The sequence below is a fragment of the Bos indicus x Bos taurus genome, chromosome 21 (assembly GCF_003369695.1).
Source record: "Bos indicus x Bos taurus breed Angus x Brahman F1 hybrid chromosome 21, Bos_hybrid_MaternalHap_v2.0, whole genome shotgun sequence".
Classification (NCBI taxonomy): domain Eukaryota; kingdom Metazoa; phylum Chordata; class Mammalia; order Artiodactyla; family Bovidae; genus Bos; species Bos indicus x Bos taurus.
The window spans coordinates 56,743,242-56,761,252 of NC_040096.1; the positions used below are offsets into that span (position 1 = coordinate 56,743,242).

At 41.5% G+C, this 18,011-nt stretch overlaps 2 protein-coding genes across 3 annotated transcripts in view; one reads left to right on the plus strand and one right to left on the minus strand.

The window, feature by feature from the left end:
- Positions 1–1,003: 1,003 nt before the first annotated feature.
- On the minus strand, positions 1,004–8,016 carry NDUFB1 (NADH:ubiquinone oxidoreductase subunit B1). Its single transcript, XM_027520699.1, has 3 exons — positions 7,908–8,016; positions 2,063–2,207; positions 1,004–1,120 (listed from the first exon to the last, which is right to left on the minus strand). Exons 2-3 carry the CDS (start codon positions 2,200–2,202, stop codon positions 1,084–1,086), a joined length of 177 nt encoding a protein of 58 aa, XP_027376500.1. The 5' UTR covers positions 2,203–2,207; positions 7,908–8,016; the 3' UTR covers positions 1,004–1,083.
- A 222-nt stretch (positions 8,017–8,238) lies between these two features.
- CPSF2 (cleavage and polyadenylation specific factor 2) overlaps positions 8,239–18,011 on the plus strand; it is a 36,590-nt gene continuing 26,817 nt past the window's right edge. Inside the window, exons 1-4 of one of the 2 annotated variants that reach the window (XM_027520697.1) lie at positions 8,263–8,399; positions 9,195–9,313; positions 11,688–11,749; positions 17,388–17,570. In XM_027520697.1, the coding sequence (XP_027376498.1) occupies positions 17,422–17,570 (149 nt within the window). In that variant the 5' untranslated portion in view covers positions 8,263–8,399; positions 9,195–9,313; positions 11,688–11,749; positions 17,388–17,421. Of the gene's footprint in view, positions 8,400–9,194; positions 9,314–11,687; positions 11,750–17,387; positions 17,571–18,011 lie in introns of both variants that reach the window. The other variant, XM_027520698.1, reaches the window with a different exon arrangement.

Consider the following 18,011-nt stretch of genomic DNA (forward strand, 5'->3'; position numbering starts at 1 on the left):
TTGGCTATCTATTTTACATAAGGTAATGTATGTTTCCATGTTACTATCTCCATACCTCCCACCCTTTCCTTCTCCCTTTAAGTGTCTTTTAAAAACATTTTTGCCACACTGCATGGCATGTGGGGTCCTAGTTCCCTGACTAGGGATTGAACCCATGTCTCCTACATTGGAATCACAGAATCTTGTCAGGCAAGTGTATGCTCCTTGGTTCTGTCTCGTCACAACAAAGATTTGGAGTGATGGACATTAAAGCCCTTGGCGCATCACAGCTCTCGGGTCTTGGACAGACTGTGTTATAGCTCTTAGACAAATCAGTGTTACATACAGCTCCATGCTACAGCTGTGTTTTATTTAGAAAATAGCAAGAGAATCCATCCTCGAGGCATGAGGGCATGCTGACCCAAAGACACGAAGAGAAGAGAGTGGGGGAGAGCACCGGGAGACAGAGAAAGAGAGTGCTTTGGCTCCTCTTTTTATATGTTTTTTTCCTCCCCCCCTGGGCCGGCCCTATGTAAATTGGGCTAGCCAGGAGTGCTGTTTGTTCTACCTGAGGTCCTCACTCAGGTCCTCAGACCTTCCTTTGTTCTATTTTCGCTGGCTTTTTCCTTCCTTGTCTTTTAGCCACCACCATTTTGGACTCCTGTTTCCTATTCTAACTACCTAACAATCTTAACTACTGAACCCCCAGGAAAGTCCCTGAATGGTGTCTTTTAAAGAGCAAAAGTTTTTAATTTTGATAAAGTATGTCTTGGTTTTAAAAACTGGTGCATGCTTTATATGTTATATTTAAGAATCTTTGCTAACCCCAAGGTCACTAAAATTTTTGGTTATTGATTTTTAGAAAATAAATCCTACCATATTCTTTTTAGAAATCCTTTGAAGCACAAGGTTTGAAAAAAAATTCTGAATAGTTGGGCTATGATTCGGTGACCATTTTTTAATCACCACATCTGTTATTGAAACGGGAGAGATTATTTCAGCACAAAAAGGATCACACTTTAAATTCTTCAAATTAAATAATGAGTGTTTTTATTTCTATTATAATTTTAAAAAAGTGAACATTCTGTAATTCAGCTGTAGCCATTACTTCCAGGTGACTTCTTCATTAGGTTTCAATTCCCTGCATAGAAAGAAAAAAAAAGGAGAAGCGAAAGTGTAAAGACAATTTTTATGAAGGAATAAAAGGGAAAGTCATGAGAATATGAATTTGGTGTTTTATACTGTATTACACTGACCCATTCAAAATATTTTATTAGATTGAGAATATTCATCCTATTCTCTTGTGATTTTAAACCTTTTACCACCTCTTCAATTTCATTTTTCCAGATTAAAATGTAATTTTTTTTAACAACTGTAATTTCTCATTAGTCTATATGAAAGCAATTATCCTTTCAGTGACTTCATTTAATGTTTTGGACTCTTTCTAGCTCATTTTATCTGTCTCGAAATCCCTAACTGTGAACCTCCTCTATACACCTCCTGTGGCTGCTGCTCGATTCTCTTGTCCTGTGAGCCTCCTCCTTCCGGAAATCACAGCCAGTGGTGGATTCCCTGTCTTGCTAACTCTAAGTCTGCTGCCAAATAAGCCATCTCCAGAGACACAATGGGACAAGGCGGCTGCCAGTTGCTATCTGATCACCCAACCATCCTGCCTAAAGCTCTTGAGGAGTGTTGCTTAGACCAGTGCCTCAAGCCATTAGTGCTGTTGATTTCAGCTACATCATGGACTAAGTCAGACAGTATATGATAATATATGTTAAAGCTGCATACAGAATAGGCTTTGATGAGATGGTATAAAACTGTTTGTACATTACAATGTACCTTGAAATAAAAGATTTTTAAAGATCTGAAATAGCCTGTTCAGAAACTAAAGACTTGTTTACACTGCAAAAGTAATCATATTGCTTTATATAAGGGCTAAACAACAAACAAGACTACAAAACAGTATCACTAAATCCTTGGAGGAGTGGGAATTACCCCTTCTGTTTATTTTTGGCACAAATAATATTAAGAAGAGTACTTCCAAAAGCTGACTGTTGGTTTAAAAAAATACAAAACTAACCTTTTATATAACAGACTCTTGTTCCGGAAGGCAGTTAGCTTTTCATCATTCTTTCTGTCCAGATAATATCCAAAGACAAATCCCATAGGGACAAGTACATGTACCCAGTGGTCACGCACAACCTGAAGTAAGTTCATCATGAATGCTATATTAAAACAAAACAAAAAAATAACCCTCTGAAATATAGCCACTTTTGAAATATCTTTCAAATCATACCTGAAACAGGAAGATAGCTCTAAATATAGGAGATAGATCTTAAAAGCATAATAAGCCTCTTCAGAAGGTAGTATATTACTTAAAAATCTACTTAATGAAGATTACATAGGTGACAATGAGTATGAAAATTACACTGCACTAAAGTCAATTTATTAATTTTATTTCAAGTTTCACCAGGGATCTGATATATCACAGGAATGGAGAGAGTATTAAAACATTCTACCTGCAAAAGCTAAGTATTTTCACCCTCCTAGTATTGATTTAAAACTTTTACACATGTAAAATATTTTTAGATTTAGCATAGCTCACAATTTTAAAACTGATATAATAATATTGTCAGAAGCAGAATTCTTTAAAGCTATAATTATTGAAACCTATTTTTTAAAACTAATTTTAGAAAGGAAATGAAAACATGAGAAATTTTCTTAAGAACCATACTGAATAATGTCACAGTAGATCTGAATATCAATTAAACAACTCTACAAAAGATATGGAGAGAAGGGAACTTACTCTTGTAGAGTGACTACTAGGTTACCAGAGCCATCACATAGTCCAATATATAACATGAAAAATTATTACTCTTATTTTACAGATAAGAAAACAGTTTAACCCAAATAGGTATTACATATAAAGCTGGAATTCAAACACAGGTTCATCCCAAAGGCATAGATCCTTCCATCATATTGAAATGCCTCTCATAGAGACCCTTCCCCAAATTGACATTGCCATTTATGGTACTTAAGACTTGTTAACTTTTTAAGAGTTTCCAGGGCTTCCCTGGTGGTCCAGTGGTTAAGAATCTGCTTGCCAATGCAGGGTACACGGGTTTGATCTCTGGTTTGGGAAAATCCCACATGCTGCAGAGCGACTAAGCCTGTGTGCCATAACTACTGAGCCCATGTGTTGCAACTACTGAAGCCTGTGTGCCAAGAGTCTGTGCTCTGCAACGAGAAGCCACCGCACGGAGCAGCCTGTATACCGCAATGAAGAGTAGCCTCTGCTCGCCATAACCAGAGGAAGCCCACATGCACAACAAACACCCAGTTTAAAAAACAGTGTTTAAAGAGTTTCCAAAAGGCAGAAGAGGATGACATCTTTATGGAAGAACTAGAAGTCATCACATGGAAAATAAATCTGCACTAATTCAATGGAAACATAGCTGAATCATCAATTTTCTGTAAAAATTTGGATCTAAAGATGAAATACATATGTATGCACATGAATCTATAATGAATAAATCCTGTATAATGTCTGAGAAGACATGGCAGCATCCCAGAAAGAGAATACATTACTGCTAATAAAAGGGCTTAGCTGTGTTTGGGAAGAAGCTGTGCTTTCTAATCTTAGCACTCAACTGTTCTAGGATTATGTAGACTGGATTCCTGCCTCTCCTAAAAACTGGTTCTCACACACATTCTAATTATTTCTCAAAGTTTACTCACTAGAGGCACTGGGTTAGGAAACAGACATGAAGTTAAAAGTCACACAACTATTATACACTGCTTTCATCGAGTATAATATTACACACAGCAGATTCCAGTCTGAATATCAGAGATCTAAGCAACATGACCTTATTCCTAGAAGGCGGTGGTTTTCTTAGCATTGTACCTCCCCTAAGTAACATTATTTGCATTCAGATCTTTGCTGCTGCTAAGTCACTTCAGTCGTGTCCGACTCTGTGTGATCCCATAGACGGCAGCCCACCAGGCTCCCCCGTCCCTGGGATTCTCCAGGCAAGAACACTGGAGTGGGTTGCCATTGTTGACCAACAATGTCAACAATTTGACCAACCTAGACAGCATATTAAAAGGCAGAGACATTACTTTGCTGACAAAGGTCTGCTAGTCAAAGCTATGGTTTTCCAGCAGTCATGTATGGCTGTGAGAGGTGGACCATAAAGAAGGCTGAGCACCTAAGAATTGATACTTTTGAACTGTGGTGTTGGAGAAGACTCTTGAGAGTCCCTTGGACTGCAAGGAAATCCAACCAGTCAATCCTAAAGGAAATCAGTCCTGAATACTCATTGGAAGGACTGATACTGAAGCTGAAGCTCCAATACTTTGGCCACCTGATGTGAAGAACTGACTGACTGGAAAAGACCCTGATGCTGGGAAAGATTGAAGGTGGGAGAAGGGGATGACAGAGGATCAGATGGTTGGATGGCATCACCGACTCAATGGACGTGGGTTTGCGCAAGCTTCGGGAGTTGGTGAGGACAGGGAAGCCTGGTGGGTTGCAGGCCATGGCGTCACAAAGAGTCAGACATGACTGAGTGACTCAACAACCAGGAGATAGCGAAGTATGGGGAACCCTCGTGTGCTGCAGCCCAGGGAGTTGGAAAGAGTCGGATACAACTTAGCGACTGAACAACACCACAACACTGAACCAACAAAAAAAGTAATTGCTGATTCTCGGGTCCAAGACTTCAGCCCATGGCCACCTGTGGGCTAATGCCATTACTGTTTGCACTCTTCTAATAGGGCCAGCAATGGCACCCCACTCCAGTACTCTTGCCTGGAAAATCCCATGGAGGAGGAGCCTGGTGGGCTGCAGTCCATGGGGTCGCTAACAGTCGGACCCGACTGAGTGACTTCCCTTTCACTTTTCACTTTCATGCACTGGAGAAGGAAATGGCAACCCACTCTAGTGTTCCTGCCTGAGAATCCCAGGGACGGTGGAGCCTGGTGGGCTGCCGTCTATGGGGTCGCACAGAGTCGGACACGACTGAAGTAACTTAGCAGCAACAGGGCCAGCAGACATTTCTCTCTGCCTTTACCCTGACAAGAAAAGATGAACCACGCCCCACAGGCTCTTGCTTAATACAGATTCTCAAAGAGACTCTACAGATAAGGCAGTAGGAGTGACAGATAAAAGGATTCTGTACATTTAGAACCCAGAGTTGGAGTCAATCACCATGATGGACTTCCCTGATAGCTCAGTTGGTAAAGAATCCGCCTGCAATATAGAAGACCCTGGTTCGAATCCTGGGTTGGGAAGATCCCCTGGAGAAGGGAAAGGCTACCCACTCCAGTATTCTGGAGAATTCCATGGACTGTAAAATCCGTGGGGTTGAAGAGTAGGACATGACTGAGAAACTTTTAGTTTCACCATGATGGAAGCGATTTCCATCCCTGAGAGAAAAATGGCAAATCTTACTCCCAGAGGCAACTGCACAGTCATAATGGGCTTTAGGACCAGTGATACTGAACATAAAATTTGTCCTACATATGTCACTGCAAGTGGATGACCTGGAAAGACAAAGATTGATGAACATAAAAAGTGAGCTAGATGTTTGGTAGAAACCAACATAATTCTTGAAAGCAATTATCCTTCAGTTAAAAAATAACTTTTTAAAGAAAGTGAGCTAGAATGATCCCCTTGAGAAGGGATAGGAGGAGCAGTGTAGACAGGTTCATGGTCACAGGCCCAAGACCATAAGATGGTTCTATTTAATGGACGAAGGGCAGTGAGCATCTGGGACAGTCTCTAATAAGACAAGTCTGCTGCTGCTGCTGCTGCTAAGTCGCTTCAGTCGTGTCCGACTGTGTGTGACCCCATAGATGGCAGCCCACCAGGCTCCGCTGTCCTTGGGATTCTCCAGGCAAGAACACTGGAGCGGGTTGCCATTTCCTTCTCCAATGCGTGAAAGTGAAGTCACTCAGTCAGTGAAGTCGCTCAGTCGTGTCCAACTCTTAGCGACCCCATGGACTGCAGCCTACCAGGCGCCTCTGTCCATGGGATTTTCCAGGCAAGAGTACTGGAGTGGGTCGCCACTGCCTTCTCCGAATGAGACAAGTCTAGGTTTGGATAAAGAGTGACATCCACATGGGTGCCCTCAAGGGCACTATACATATTGCTAGTGTCTTCTTTATATGAAGACTCTCAAGAAAAATTTTGCTTCTACTTCAGAATTGAGAGTAGCTATGGTATTCCTGAAAGAAAGGAAAAAAAAAAAACCTAAATGGTTTTTAATCTTCTTAACTCAGGGAACTGAATCATGTATCCTCTGATGCCAAAATTATCCAAAATTTTCTCCCTACTTTTAAAAAAGCTGACTTTTAGAGCACTCTCTGTCAGGCATGGTTCTTACCTGCTTTTCATAATCTCCATTTCATGTAATTCTTATATTACTATACATGTATTAACTAATGCCATGTCCCCAGCGAAGCAGGAATACTTTTTTCAGATGAGGAAGTCCAGGGACAATCAAGTTGTCTAAGGTCACAGATGTAGTAAGTGCCAGAACTGTGATTAATACCCAGGCAGTCTGGTTCCTTGGTCCATGCTCTTTATTCATGCTTTTCTGTCTTTTACAGTAAGTATAAAGGTCAACATGTATATTAATCTTACTCTTGGCTTTATCTCATTTTCCCCACTCAAAGCATAATTTGAGATATTACAAGTGTCGTTCCAGACCACTGCAATAAAGCGAATATAGAGATAAAGTGAGTCACGAGAATTTTTTGGTTTCCCAGTGCAAAATAAAGGTTGCCACACACCTTCAGTTTGTAAAAAGTGCATTATCTGTGAAGCACGATAAAATATTTGCCTTATTACCTTTTCTTTCAACCCAATTTTTCCCACTTAACATCTATAAAGAAAATTGTATATGGTGTGATTTTTGTGAGTCCTCCTAAATTCACACAGGAAAAATATAGATGGTTAGACATTAGTCCTGACAGCAATTTATGTGTATTGATCCAAAGAGTCGACTTAACCTATAAAAAAATCAGTTCTGGATGGAAGGAGAAACTGAACTCTTTGAGGTCCGGAACCTCGACTGAATGACATGTACACTCCAGAAATCAAGAACGAAATTACTTTGTTAAAAACTACATTTTAAAAAAGTGTGTATTTTGGGGCTTGGCGGCTCAGGAGGGTTTGAGGCTTAAAAGAGAGTAAGGTTAGTTTCCAATCCTGAATAACGAGGAAGACAGAACTCTGAAACTTGGACGAATCAGAAATGCTAGCGGAGAAGCTGGAGAAGGCAACGGCACCCCACTCCAGTATTCTTGCCTGGAAAATCCCATGGACGGAGGAGCCTGGAGGGCTGCAGTCCATGGGGTCGCTACGAGTCGGACACGACCGAGCGACTTCACTTTCACTTTTTCCTTTCATGCATTGTAGAAGAAAATGGCAACCCACTCCAGTGTTCTTGCCTGGAGAATCCCAGGGATGGGGGAGCCTGGTGGGCTGCCGTCTATGGGGTCGCACAGAATTGGACACGACTGAAGCGACTTAGCAGCAGCAGCAGCGGAGAAAATGCCCCTTCCAGGCTGTATAGCCCGGGAGCTGTGATCCCTCAGTCTGGGAGCTTTGATCCCGGCCGGTTCGCCCCCGGTCCCGTAACATCTAAAGATGTTTTCCAGTTAGGACAACCTCAGAATACTCTCTCCCAAAAGCGCCAGGCGGGAAGCATGAGCGCAGCCGCCCACCCGAAAGTCTGCTACTTTCCTTTCTCGGTCTTCTTCGCCCAGAAGCCTTAGGAAGCCGTCCCAGCCCCGAGGAGGCCCAGACCAGCCCAACCCCGGTGCACACGCCGCCGCAGAGCGCTTTCCTAGAGGTACACCCTCCCCGCCTGCACAACGGCGAGTCTCCCCGCTTCGACCGCCCTGGACCCCAGACCCACCTGCGGCCTCGGAGCCAACAACGACCCCACGACCAAGGACAGCGGGGAGCGCAGCCACTCGCACCGGCGGAAGCGGCGGCCTCGGGACCCACCATTAGCCGCGTCCGGTCCGTGAGAGGGGTGGCTCCGGGAAATCATATTTCTTCTTCCTTTGACTGCTCGACTCTTCTCATATTTATTTTAGCTTCAACACGTTATGAATCCTTGAGAAGTGAAACTTCGGCCCCCAGGTAACGAGACTCGGTGTAAGCGCCACCCTCTTCCTCCAGTTTTGTGCCCCCCCCGCCGACCCCGGAAGATGGTATCACCCTGTGTCTCCCCGCCTCCGCGGGGTCGCCCTCAGTTTCAAAATGGCGGCGGCCATTGCGGGGCTTCTCTTGGTTGATCTTCACCGGCGCTGCTGAACCAACGTCAGCTTTTCTCGCTCTTGAACGTGGATTCGATTAGGGGGTTGGGAAGGGCAGTGGACCGCTTTGGGGCAGGACTTATGAGGCAAGTGGGGGCGGAAGAAAGCTGTGCGCCTTTGGATGGGGGAGGGGGCGTCTCGGCCCTCGGGGAGAGCCCGGCTCCGACTCCGCCCGGGTCTCTGCGCGGGGACGTGCCCCCCAGGACTTCGGCTGCGACCGTCCGGGTCGTCCCCGGCGGAAGTCCTCAGCTTGGGAAAGACAGTGACTTCTCCGTGGATCCAAAGCTCCCTATCTTTCGTGGCAGTTCCTACGATTCACTCCCAAGCTCTCCTTTCCTCCTTTCTGCCGTTTTCCGCCTCCTTTTCAGTCTCGATGCTGGAGGAGTTAATCCGACTCCAGCTTCGGTTCCTTAGCCTTTTGGTTAACTTGTTCTCAGCCCCCTTCCTCTGGGTCTTCCCGTTGTCTCGTACTGAGAGACCACGAAGCTACTGGGCACAAAATAGGTGTTCTTTTTAGTTAATCGACTCCACAGACCTTGAGGACGTTACCATGCTTTTAAAACAGTCTCCACAACCCCCTTCCCGAACCCTCCCCCTATCCCTGCATAGCCTTTGCGCGCTTCCGGCATCATCACTCTATATACATTCTCAACGGTAAACAGGAGGTCAGAATAATTTTAACTCCGGCAGGTCTGGCTTCCTGTGACCAGGCGAACGTGCGTTATCAATTGCCCGTGCTCTGATTTTTTTTTTTTTTTTTTTTCTAATTTTAGAAGCTCTTGGAGCCTTTTATGAAACTAGTGCTCTCCCGGAACTGACCAAGAGGAGACTTTTCTCACTCGAGCTCCAGAGCTAACCCAGACTCTTTCGTTTTCCCTTAGATTTTGCATGGTTCCCCTTTGTTGTCATCAGCATATGCAGCCCTTATTGAGAACGAGTGACTGTGACAGATAATTGAGGTGAAATGGTCAGCAATCCCCGCCCAGAAGGAATTTATATGGTGAGGATTCAGTCCGTTCAGTACACATTTGTGTTGCTTTGAGCCCTGTGCTTGGCATTGGCGATAAAAAAAAGATTCATTTTACTCTTTCCCCATTCATTTAACATCCATTCAACATATATTCTTTGAACATATATTCTTTGTGCCCACTTGTGTTAACTAAAAATGAAGAACATCGCCTGGAGACACCAAAATAGCTTTCAGTTGAACTGGGTCATTAAGAGTCAAAAGGAAAGTACTAAAATCAGGAAAAGGTCATCCCTGGATACAGTACAGCGATGCAGAGACTGGAGAAGTTTTGGCTTACTTAGGGAGAGCAGGAGAAAGCAGCCTTGAGCATGCAGTGCAGGGGTGGTTGGTGAAGCAAGAGGGAGATTAAGGTAAACTTGGGAAGGACCTTGCTTTCCAAGCAAGGTGTTCAGACTTTCCAAGGAAGTATTTAGCTGGAAATCACAAGAAAGAGGCGCAAAGATATTTGTTTTTTAGGATGGTCGGTCTGATTGCTTTGTGGAGAATCAACTTGGAACAGAAAAACTAGATGAGAGGAAATTGCAGTTATTCAGGTAAGGCAGTGGGTGCCTCTGCTGAGGCAGGAGAGTAAAGGATGTCAGAGAGACTTCTGAAATGCCAAATAGGGTTTAACTGATGGGAGCCAATTTGGTGGTCAGAGGGTGACTTAATTTTTAGTCTGGGAGATTAAGTGGTTGGTGATACCATTAAAATCAAGTCTAAGACATGAATGTAAAAATAGTATGATGTGAGCTTGCACTTGAGGAGTGGCAAAGCACAGTCCAAAGCATTGATTTTAGAGTCTAGACTTGGGCTATTACAGTAGCCACTAGCAACCTGTAGCTGTTGTGCACTTGAAATTGTGGTTGGTTTGAATTGAGAGGTGTTGTAATCATAAAATACAATGAGTTAGTACCAAAACTCATTAATGTCTTAATAATGACTACATGTTGAAATGATAATATTTTGGAAATATTGGGTTAAGTAAAATAAAATTAACTTCACAAACTTCAGTGTGACTGTGAAAAAATTTTAATTACGCTTGTGGCTTGCATGATATTTTTGTTGGACAGAGCTGTTCTAGTCTAGACTAATGATACAGGGATTAGTGAGGATGTTAGATTTGAGCTGGGCTTTTAGATGATGATAGTGGTGATCTCAGGGTAGCTTGCTGACGCCCTCCGTTACCTGTTAAGGTGTTCAGGTTTTGTTTTTTTAAACAGAAGCCTTCAGAGATTTTTCAGCAAGGGATCATATTCAGGGGTGTTTTGGAAGATTAATCAGCAGTAAGGTTTATGTTGAGGTGAAGGAAGGAAAGGCTGCAGGCAAAGAGAAACTCTAAGGTAGTGAGACCCTGTGTAAGGGTGCTTGCAATATGAACGGAAAGAGAAGAATAAATGTACAAAAGTATTCTAAGGGGGAAATAATCAGGAGTTGCTAAAGTCTAATAGTCCAAGAAGTAAAGGAAGCAGTCGAACATGTAGAGTTTCAAGTCTTGGTTACTTAAATAACAACCAGTGAATTCTGTGTCATAGGTATAAGGTACATGTGGGGCTAAAGAAAGTTAGTCTCAAAATAGAACCAGTAAGTTTGAAAGGAGGAAGTGGGCTGCTAAATACTCTCCTTTTTTTTTTTTTTTTAAATCTCCCTGCATTCTCTGTCTTCTTTATCTAATCAGTCATGTATACCAGCTACTTTTTTTTAAATATAGAACTACCTGTATCATATTATCTTACTTGATTACTGCTGCTGCTGCTAAGTCACTTCAGTCATGTCCGATTCTGTGTGACCCCATAGACGGCAGCCCACCAGGCTCTCCTGCCCCTGGGATTCTCCAGGCAAGAAAACTGGAGTGGGTTGCCATTTCCTTCTCCAATGCATGAAAGTGATGACCTTAAAATGTCTCTGTTGCCTCTTCTCTTTAGCAATTATAATTAGGTCCAAAGTTTCCAAGGCCTTTCATTAGCTGACCTTTTTCTATTCATTAAAACTTTTTCATTTTTTGCTTCCATGAAATTGTGCCAGGCTAGTATTGTTACTGGAAAGTTTTTGTTTTGTGCTTTTGATCATGTTTTTCCCTTGTTTTGAATACCTTTTCTCTTTATCTCTTTTTACCCATGGCCTACCAGTTCTTAATGAATAATTTAAGATCCCACCTCTTTTTTGATTCTCAATAACATAAATTAATGTCAGTTTAAAAAAATCTTATTTCCAGGATTTTTTTTTAAAGGACCATATATTATTGTACTTGCTGCTGTTCACTGTGTTTACCTTAGGAGAAGACATAGAAGTTAAACACCAAAATTAAAAACAGAAGTAAATCATCATACCACATTCATGAGACTCTTATTTCTTTATTTTTTAGATATATAAAGAAGTCTTCCTTTGAATTCATTGTGTTTCATCCCAAATACAACTGAGATATCAGTAAGTAAAGACTGTGTAATAAAGATACAGCTTTATTATAGTATAAGCAATTATAATAAAAATATCTTTTCATGAAATTTCTTTTTCATGAAAAAGAAAATATCTATTTCATGAAATATCTTCTCATGCAATCTGGGTTTGTCTGCAAAAGTTATAAATGAGCTCATTCGGTTCTATCTGTAAGACACTTTGTATTTTCATGTCATAATCTAAATAAAGAAAGTGGGAGAGTAAAGTAGATTTAAGTTGGAAAAGAGTTTCTCTTAGGCCATTATTATAATTGTGGTACACGGAGCTTTTTGACAGGGAGATCCAAGTCCTGTTTAAAAATGTATTTATAAATACGTTTCTTCAAATAGAGAATTAGTATCTTTGTATTTCTCATACCTTAAAAATAGGAACACACTAAGTCAATGTATTTTTAATTTCAGTTTGTTTTAGCAACAGTGGTTGTTAAACATCCACTGTGTAAGCCATGCTCATATGGTAAGGGTACAAACATAGATCAAACCTAGTCCTGTGTTCAGAGAGCTCTCCCAAAACCAAAGAAAGTGCATATAAATAGGTAGCTGTTCAGTTCAGTCGCTCAGTCATGTCTGACTCTTGGCGACCCCGTGGACTGCAGCAGGCCAGGCTTCCCTGTCCATCACCAACTCCCAGAGCTTACTCAAACTCTTGTCCATTGAGTCAGTGATGCCATCCAACCATCTCATCCTCTCTTTCCCCCAGTTTCCCCCTCAGTCAGTCTCTCCCATCAGGAAGCTTCCATCTCCATCAGAGGGCAGACAGAATGAAAACCACAATCACAGACAACTAACCAATCTGATCACATGGACCACAGCCTTGTCTAACTCAATAAAACTATAAGCCATGCCGTGTAGGGCCACCCAAGACGGACGGGTCATGGTGAAGAGTTCTGACAAAACGTGGTCCACTGGAGAAGGGAATGGCAAACCACTTCATTGTTCTTGCCTTGAGCACTCCATGAACAGTACGAAAAGGCAGCTGTTAATGGTGTGGAAATAGCACTAAGCTCATTTAATACTAGCCATCTTCATTTATTCATTTAAGAAGCACTTATTGACCACCACTATGTGTTAGGCACTGTAGGGGTGCTGGCATATAATTATAATCAAAATAGACAAAAGTCTCTACTTTCATGGGTCCTTCTCTGGTGTAGGGGTTAAAAGGAGATAAGGGGTTGGACAAAGTGAGCAAATAAGCAGCAAGTACAGGTGGATACTATGTATTTTGAAGAAAATAGAAGGAAAATACAAATTATAGGATGTAGTTGAGGTGGGGGTGGACTTTAGGGTGGTCAGAAAATGTCTCTGAAAGAATGAATTTGAGGTAGGGAAAACAGTAACTCAGACTAGTTAGAAATCTTGGTGACAGCAGAGATAGAAGGAAATATATGAGAAATTATTATGCTTGAGAAATATTATAGAGGTAAAAAGGCAGGATTTACTGATGGATTAGATGTGAAAAACAAGTAAAAGATCAAGGATAATGCCATCAGAGATCAGATGATCTTAAAGCTCTTAAGACTGTAAAATTACCTAGAGAGAAAAGAGAAAGTCCTGCAGAAAAGCACTGCCTCATGTAGAGGCTGGGGGAGAAGGAGGAATTAATTAAGGAGCATGAGGAATGGCCAGTTAGATATAAGGAAAATCAGGAGAGGGTTGACCCAGAGGAACAGAGGAAGGTGTTTCTGGGAGGATGGAGCTGTTAATTTTGTTGAATGCTGCTACAATTTCCAGTACGTTGGGACCACAGAAATGTCCATTGGCTTCAGTTGTATAGAGGTTTGTCAGAGACCTTCATGAAAGCTTCTAGTGATATGGTGGGGAAAGACATCAGATTCAGTGATTTGAATGGGAGATAAGAAAGTAGAGACAGGTCTGTGGACAAATATTCTGAGAAATTTTGTTGTGAATGGAGAGTGTAGAAGCGATAAAGCAGTTGCAGGGGACTGTAGGATTGAGAGAGGGTTCTTTTAAGTTGAGAAATTCTAGAGGATCTTTGTATGCTAATGGGAATGGTACATCGGTGATTCATTGGTGATGCAGAAGGAGGGGATGACTGAAGAAGTTATGGAGAAGATAAACAGGAGTGGGGTTCGGAGCACACACGCAGGATTGGCCTTGAATGAGAGCTGGGCTATTTGTTCTGAATGATGGGAGACACAACAGTGTATGTGCAGATAGGTTAATGTAATAGCTGTGGTATCTGGAAAATGTGGAGTTACTGTCTGATTATTTTTGTCTTCTAATTGAGGAATGAGGTGAGATTATCAACCTAGTAGGGTGGAGGGAAGGATGTGTGATGCTTGAGCAGAGAAGAGATGTGAAATGATGGTCTCAGATGGAAAGTCAACCTACTAAGAAAAATCAGATTGGTAGGTAGGACATAGCGCCTGTTTGAGATCTTTGGCCATGAATTTAAAGAGCAAATAGCATAGTTGTGTGACTGGCTTTTTCCCCCTCTGGCAGCATTGAGCTGCTAGAAAAAACAAGGTACATGATTGGAATGAGTGAGGGTTAGGATTTTGCCAGACTTATACAAAGAAGGACTAGAGCTGCAAAACACTTGAGTATTTGCAAAATAATCAAGATGGCTCGTGGATCCATATAACTTAAGTGGAGACAGGAGGTGGTCATGGACAGTGAAAAAGTAGTCAGTAAATACAGTGAGGCCAAAGGGTTTTTGCAGTGGGAATTCTGGAGTAGGGATGGTGGGAGTGAGACAGGGAGATCGTTGAAAGTGAAATTTTGAAAGTGCTACAGTTTATTGGTCATGATAAGGTCATGGTTGTGACTGTGGTGCTGGGTGGCTGAAGTGAAAAGAAGACTATTGGAGTTGAGAAGGTCAAGGAGAGAAGAGTTCAGTAGTGCAGCTCCTCAGAGGAAGCCTGAGTCAGGAACTAAAGTCCTCCATTAATGGGGAAGGACCGGAAAGGCTCACAGCGAGCTGGCTGGGCAGCACGAGTTCAGCGGGACTCGAGTATTTCCAGGAAGGAGAAGACATGGACTGGAGGCTGCAGTGATGATCAGGGAGCACATGCTTCCTGCTTTTGAGGTCAGGGAATCCAGGAGAAAAAAGGCCTCTTGAGAAGGCTGGAGGAGATACAGTATCATTTGAGAAGAGCTAGGTTTCTGTCAAGATTTGCAGATGAGGAAAACCTTCGGAGAAGAGGGTGAAGTTCTCTGTGAGTAATGGTTCCAGGGGGAATACTGAAAGGATTTGGAAGGCAGAAGAGGTAGTGAATTGGTCCCACCAGGTGGACTTCGGTGATGATGGACAACCTCAGAGTCTTGGGTCTTTGGCTGTGACCGAAGGATGGGAGATGTGGTGACAGTCTGTTAAGAAAGCTGGGCACTTTACCTTAATTTGTTGATATGACCTTGGGCAGATGTTGAAGGATCATCAGATGTGCAATGACCTTCTCTCTCTTTTTTTTCACATAATAATAATTTTAATAATAGATACTATAGAGTAACATTAACAGTAATGAAAAGGCACATTAATTAGAGGGAGGTCTAATAACTTAGAAAACTTTTGAATCTTCCAACATCCCCTTTTCTTCTAAGCACTCTTGCCGGGGACCAGCCCCGGCTGATCCAGGGTATTCGAAGGAGAGACGGCGTAGGCGAAGATCAGGAGACAATTGCTTAATTAAATGTTAATTAAGGATATAAAGAGTAATAGAATGAGGATAGCTCAGTAAAATTCAGTGAAGAAAAGAGGCTGAAATAAGGATAGCTCAGTGAGGAAATTCAGTGGAGAAAAGAGGCTGAATAATTCAGCCAGAAGGTAAGAGAAAGAACGACATGGTGAGACCAAGTTTCGGTGAACAAGGCCCGTACTTTATTTTCCAAAGTAGTTTTTATACCTTAAGTTATGCATAGAGGATAATGGGGGAAGGGGTAGAGTCTTGCAGCAAACCAGGCTTTCTTCCTGCAAACTTATCATATGCAAAAGCTTAGGTGATTTGCATCATCTTCTGGCCCGGAGGCCTGTTAACATTTTAAGACCTTTTCTTCAGAAAAGGTATTTTTCTCTAAAGGTGATTGGTCAGGAGCCACCCTCCAAAAGCATTAGATAAAGTTGCATTCCTACAGAGCAAAGGTGTGGTGGGCTATAACAAGAAAAAGAATTAACTCAAGGGTCCCAGGTTACAAACATTAAAGCTGCTACTTACACCAATTATATTAATCAATACACTGCCAGGGACACAGCAGGTAAGGGATATGGAAACTTAGCAGCAAACATTGGCCCAACAAGTGAAAATCCCTTCACCAATACAATTTCTAATCAATCTTTTAACTACTCAAAAGAATCTGTGTTTAGACAGTTTAGAACATCTCCTGCCTCTCACAGTTGGGAGGCTCTGAACAATCACATGTGGCCGGAAAAACCTATTCAGGCAGGCTAGAGGATTTCCAAAGGAGTTTGTAGGTTAAACACTGTCACACCCAGGAATTATTAACTGGAGCTGTAAGCTAACTTTTTTCAGAGAGGTAGTGGGGGACAGCCCCCCGTAAAGTCAGAGGTGTAGGTGAAAGCACAAAGCAGAAAGTAGGCAGACTCTGGTTTTGGGGGTATATGCTCGAGAATTTCCAGGGAGACTCCTGAGGCTTGATCCCGCCTTTGCGTATGCCAAGCCTCCTTCCTCATGACCTTTGCCAGAGGCGGAGCTCGCTCCCCGAACACTCTAAGGATAAAGAACTGTGAATGAATAACTCTCTTACTTGCATAGTTAATCAGAAAAGGCAAATTTATTTTAAGAACCTAAGATCTGAAATCTTGCTGTGGTGTTGTGCTTTGCTAATGAATGTTTTTAATAACATCTATATAGTAGCACACAATTCTGGGTCCTAAATCCCAACAGATGTTTTTATGTTGTATCTTCTTGAAATACGTAGTAAGTATCCCAACTGTATTCCATCAGATATGTTTTGAACACCTACTATGTGTCAGATTCTCTTCAGGAAGTGCAAACTATAAGGTACTACAGTTGTTTTCCAGTTGCTCACATTCCAGTGCAAGGCTTCTTAACAAAATTCCCTGAAAAATATGTGAATTGCTACGTGTATATGGACCTTTTTGTTTTTTTAAGGACTGAGGGGAGCAGGAAAGATCCATAGCTTTTTATCACATTGTCAAGTGGTTCTTTATTAAGGACCACTGGTTTAGTAGTAGAGAAAGACACATAAACTTGCCATCTCAGAGCAAAATAAAGGAGGAGCAAATGCACCTTGAAGAATAAGTTCACTAGTTTAGTACGCTACATTTATTTATTGAGAAACTTGGTAGTCTCCATTCTAGGTAATTTATACATTATTTAAAATCTTCCAACATCCTTTTAATGTATATATTAATATTCATATTTTATAGGATACATAAGTGAGGGAAAATTTAGCTAACCTGCTCAGAACAATATAAGTATAGATTCAAATACCGGTCAGTCTGATTCCAAAACCTGCTACTTTTCATCAAACCACATTGGGGTGGGCCACTGAAGGACTTATAGAGGGTGTAAGATTATGTTTGTACCTTCACACTTAGCAATGATGGAAATAGGTCTTTAAAATGACTCTGTTTTTATGTTTAACTGTGTTTTTATTTCTGTTGAAAGAACTTTTTGGATTGTTGTTGTTAGACCGAAAAAAATGACATCTATTATCAAATTAACTACCCTTTCTGGGGTCCAAGAAGAATCTGCTCTTTGCTATCTTCTCCAAGTCGACGAGTTTAGATTTTTATTGGACTGTGGCTGGGATGAGCACTTTTCTATGGATATTATCGATTCCCTGAGGAAGTAAGTTACTGTTAATATGTCTACACTTTTAGTAAATCAGCTTCTCTTTTCCACGCTGTAATACTATTTTGATGTTACACAGTGTTTGCTGTTTTGCTCTAAAATTTTAGTTGAAAGTAAAACAGTTTTATTTAAACTGAAGAACCAAATAATGACTTTTTATTTGCGTAGTTTTGATTGACTTGTAAGCTGTGTTTATTGAATGTCAGCAAAATCTTAAGTTAATTGTTACTGGATAAATGGATCTCAGTAGAAATTTTTGCACCCTAATTTTAGAAAAGAGCAAAATTAAGTTTATAAGAATTTGAAGAGAGGAAAACTGTACTTGTAAAAGTTCTTCAGTCAGATCAAATTAGCTTATTTTCTTTTAATCTTTTGATGCTTAGACATTTGAGAATTGGTGCTTAGAATAAAGCCCATGAGATTCAAAAGGATCTAATC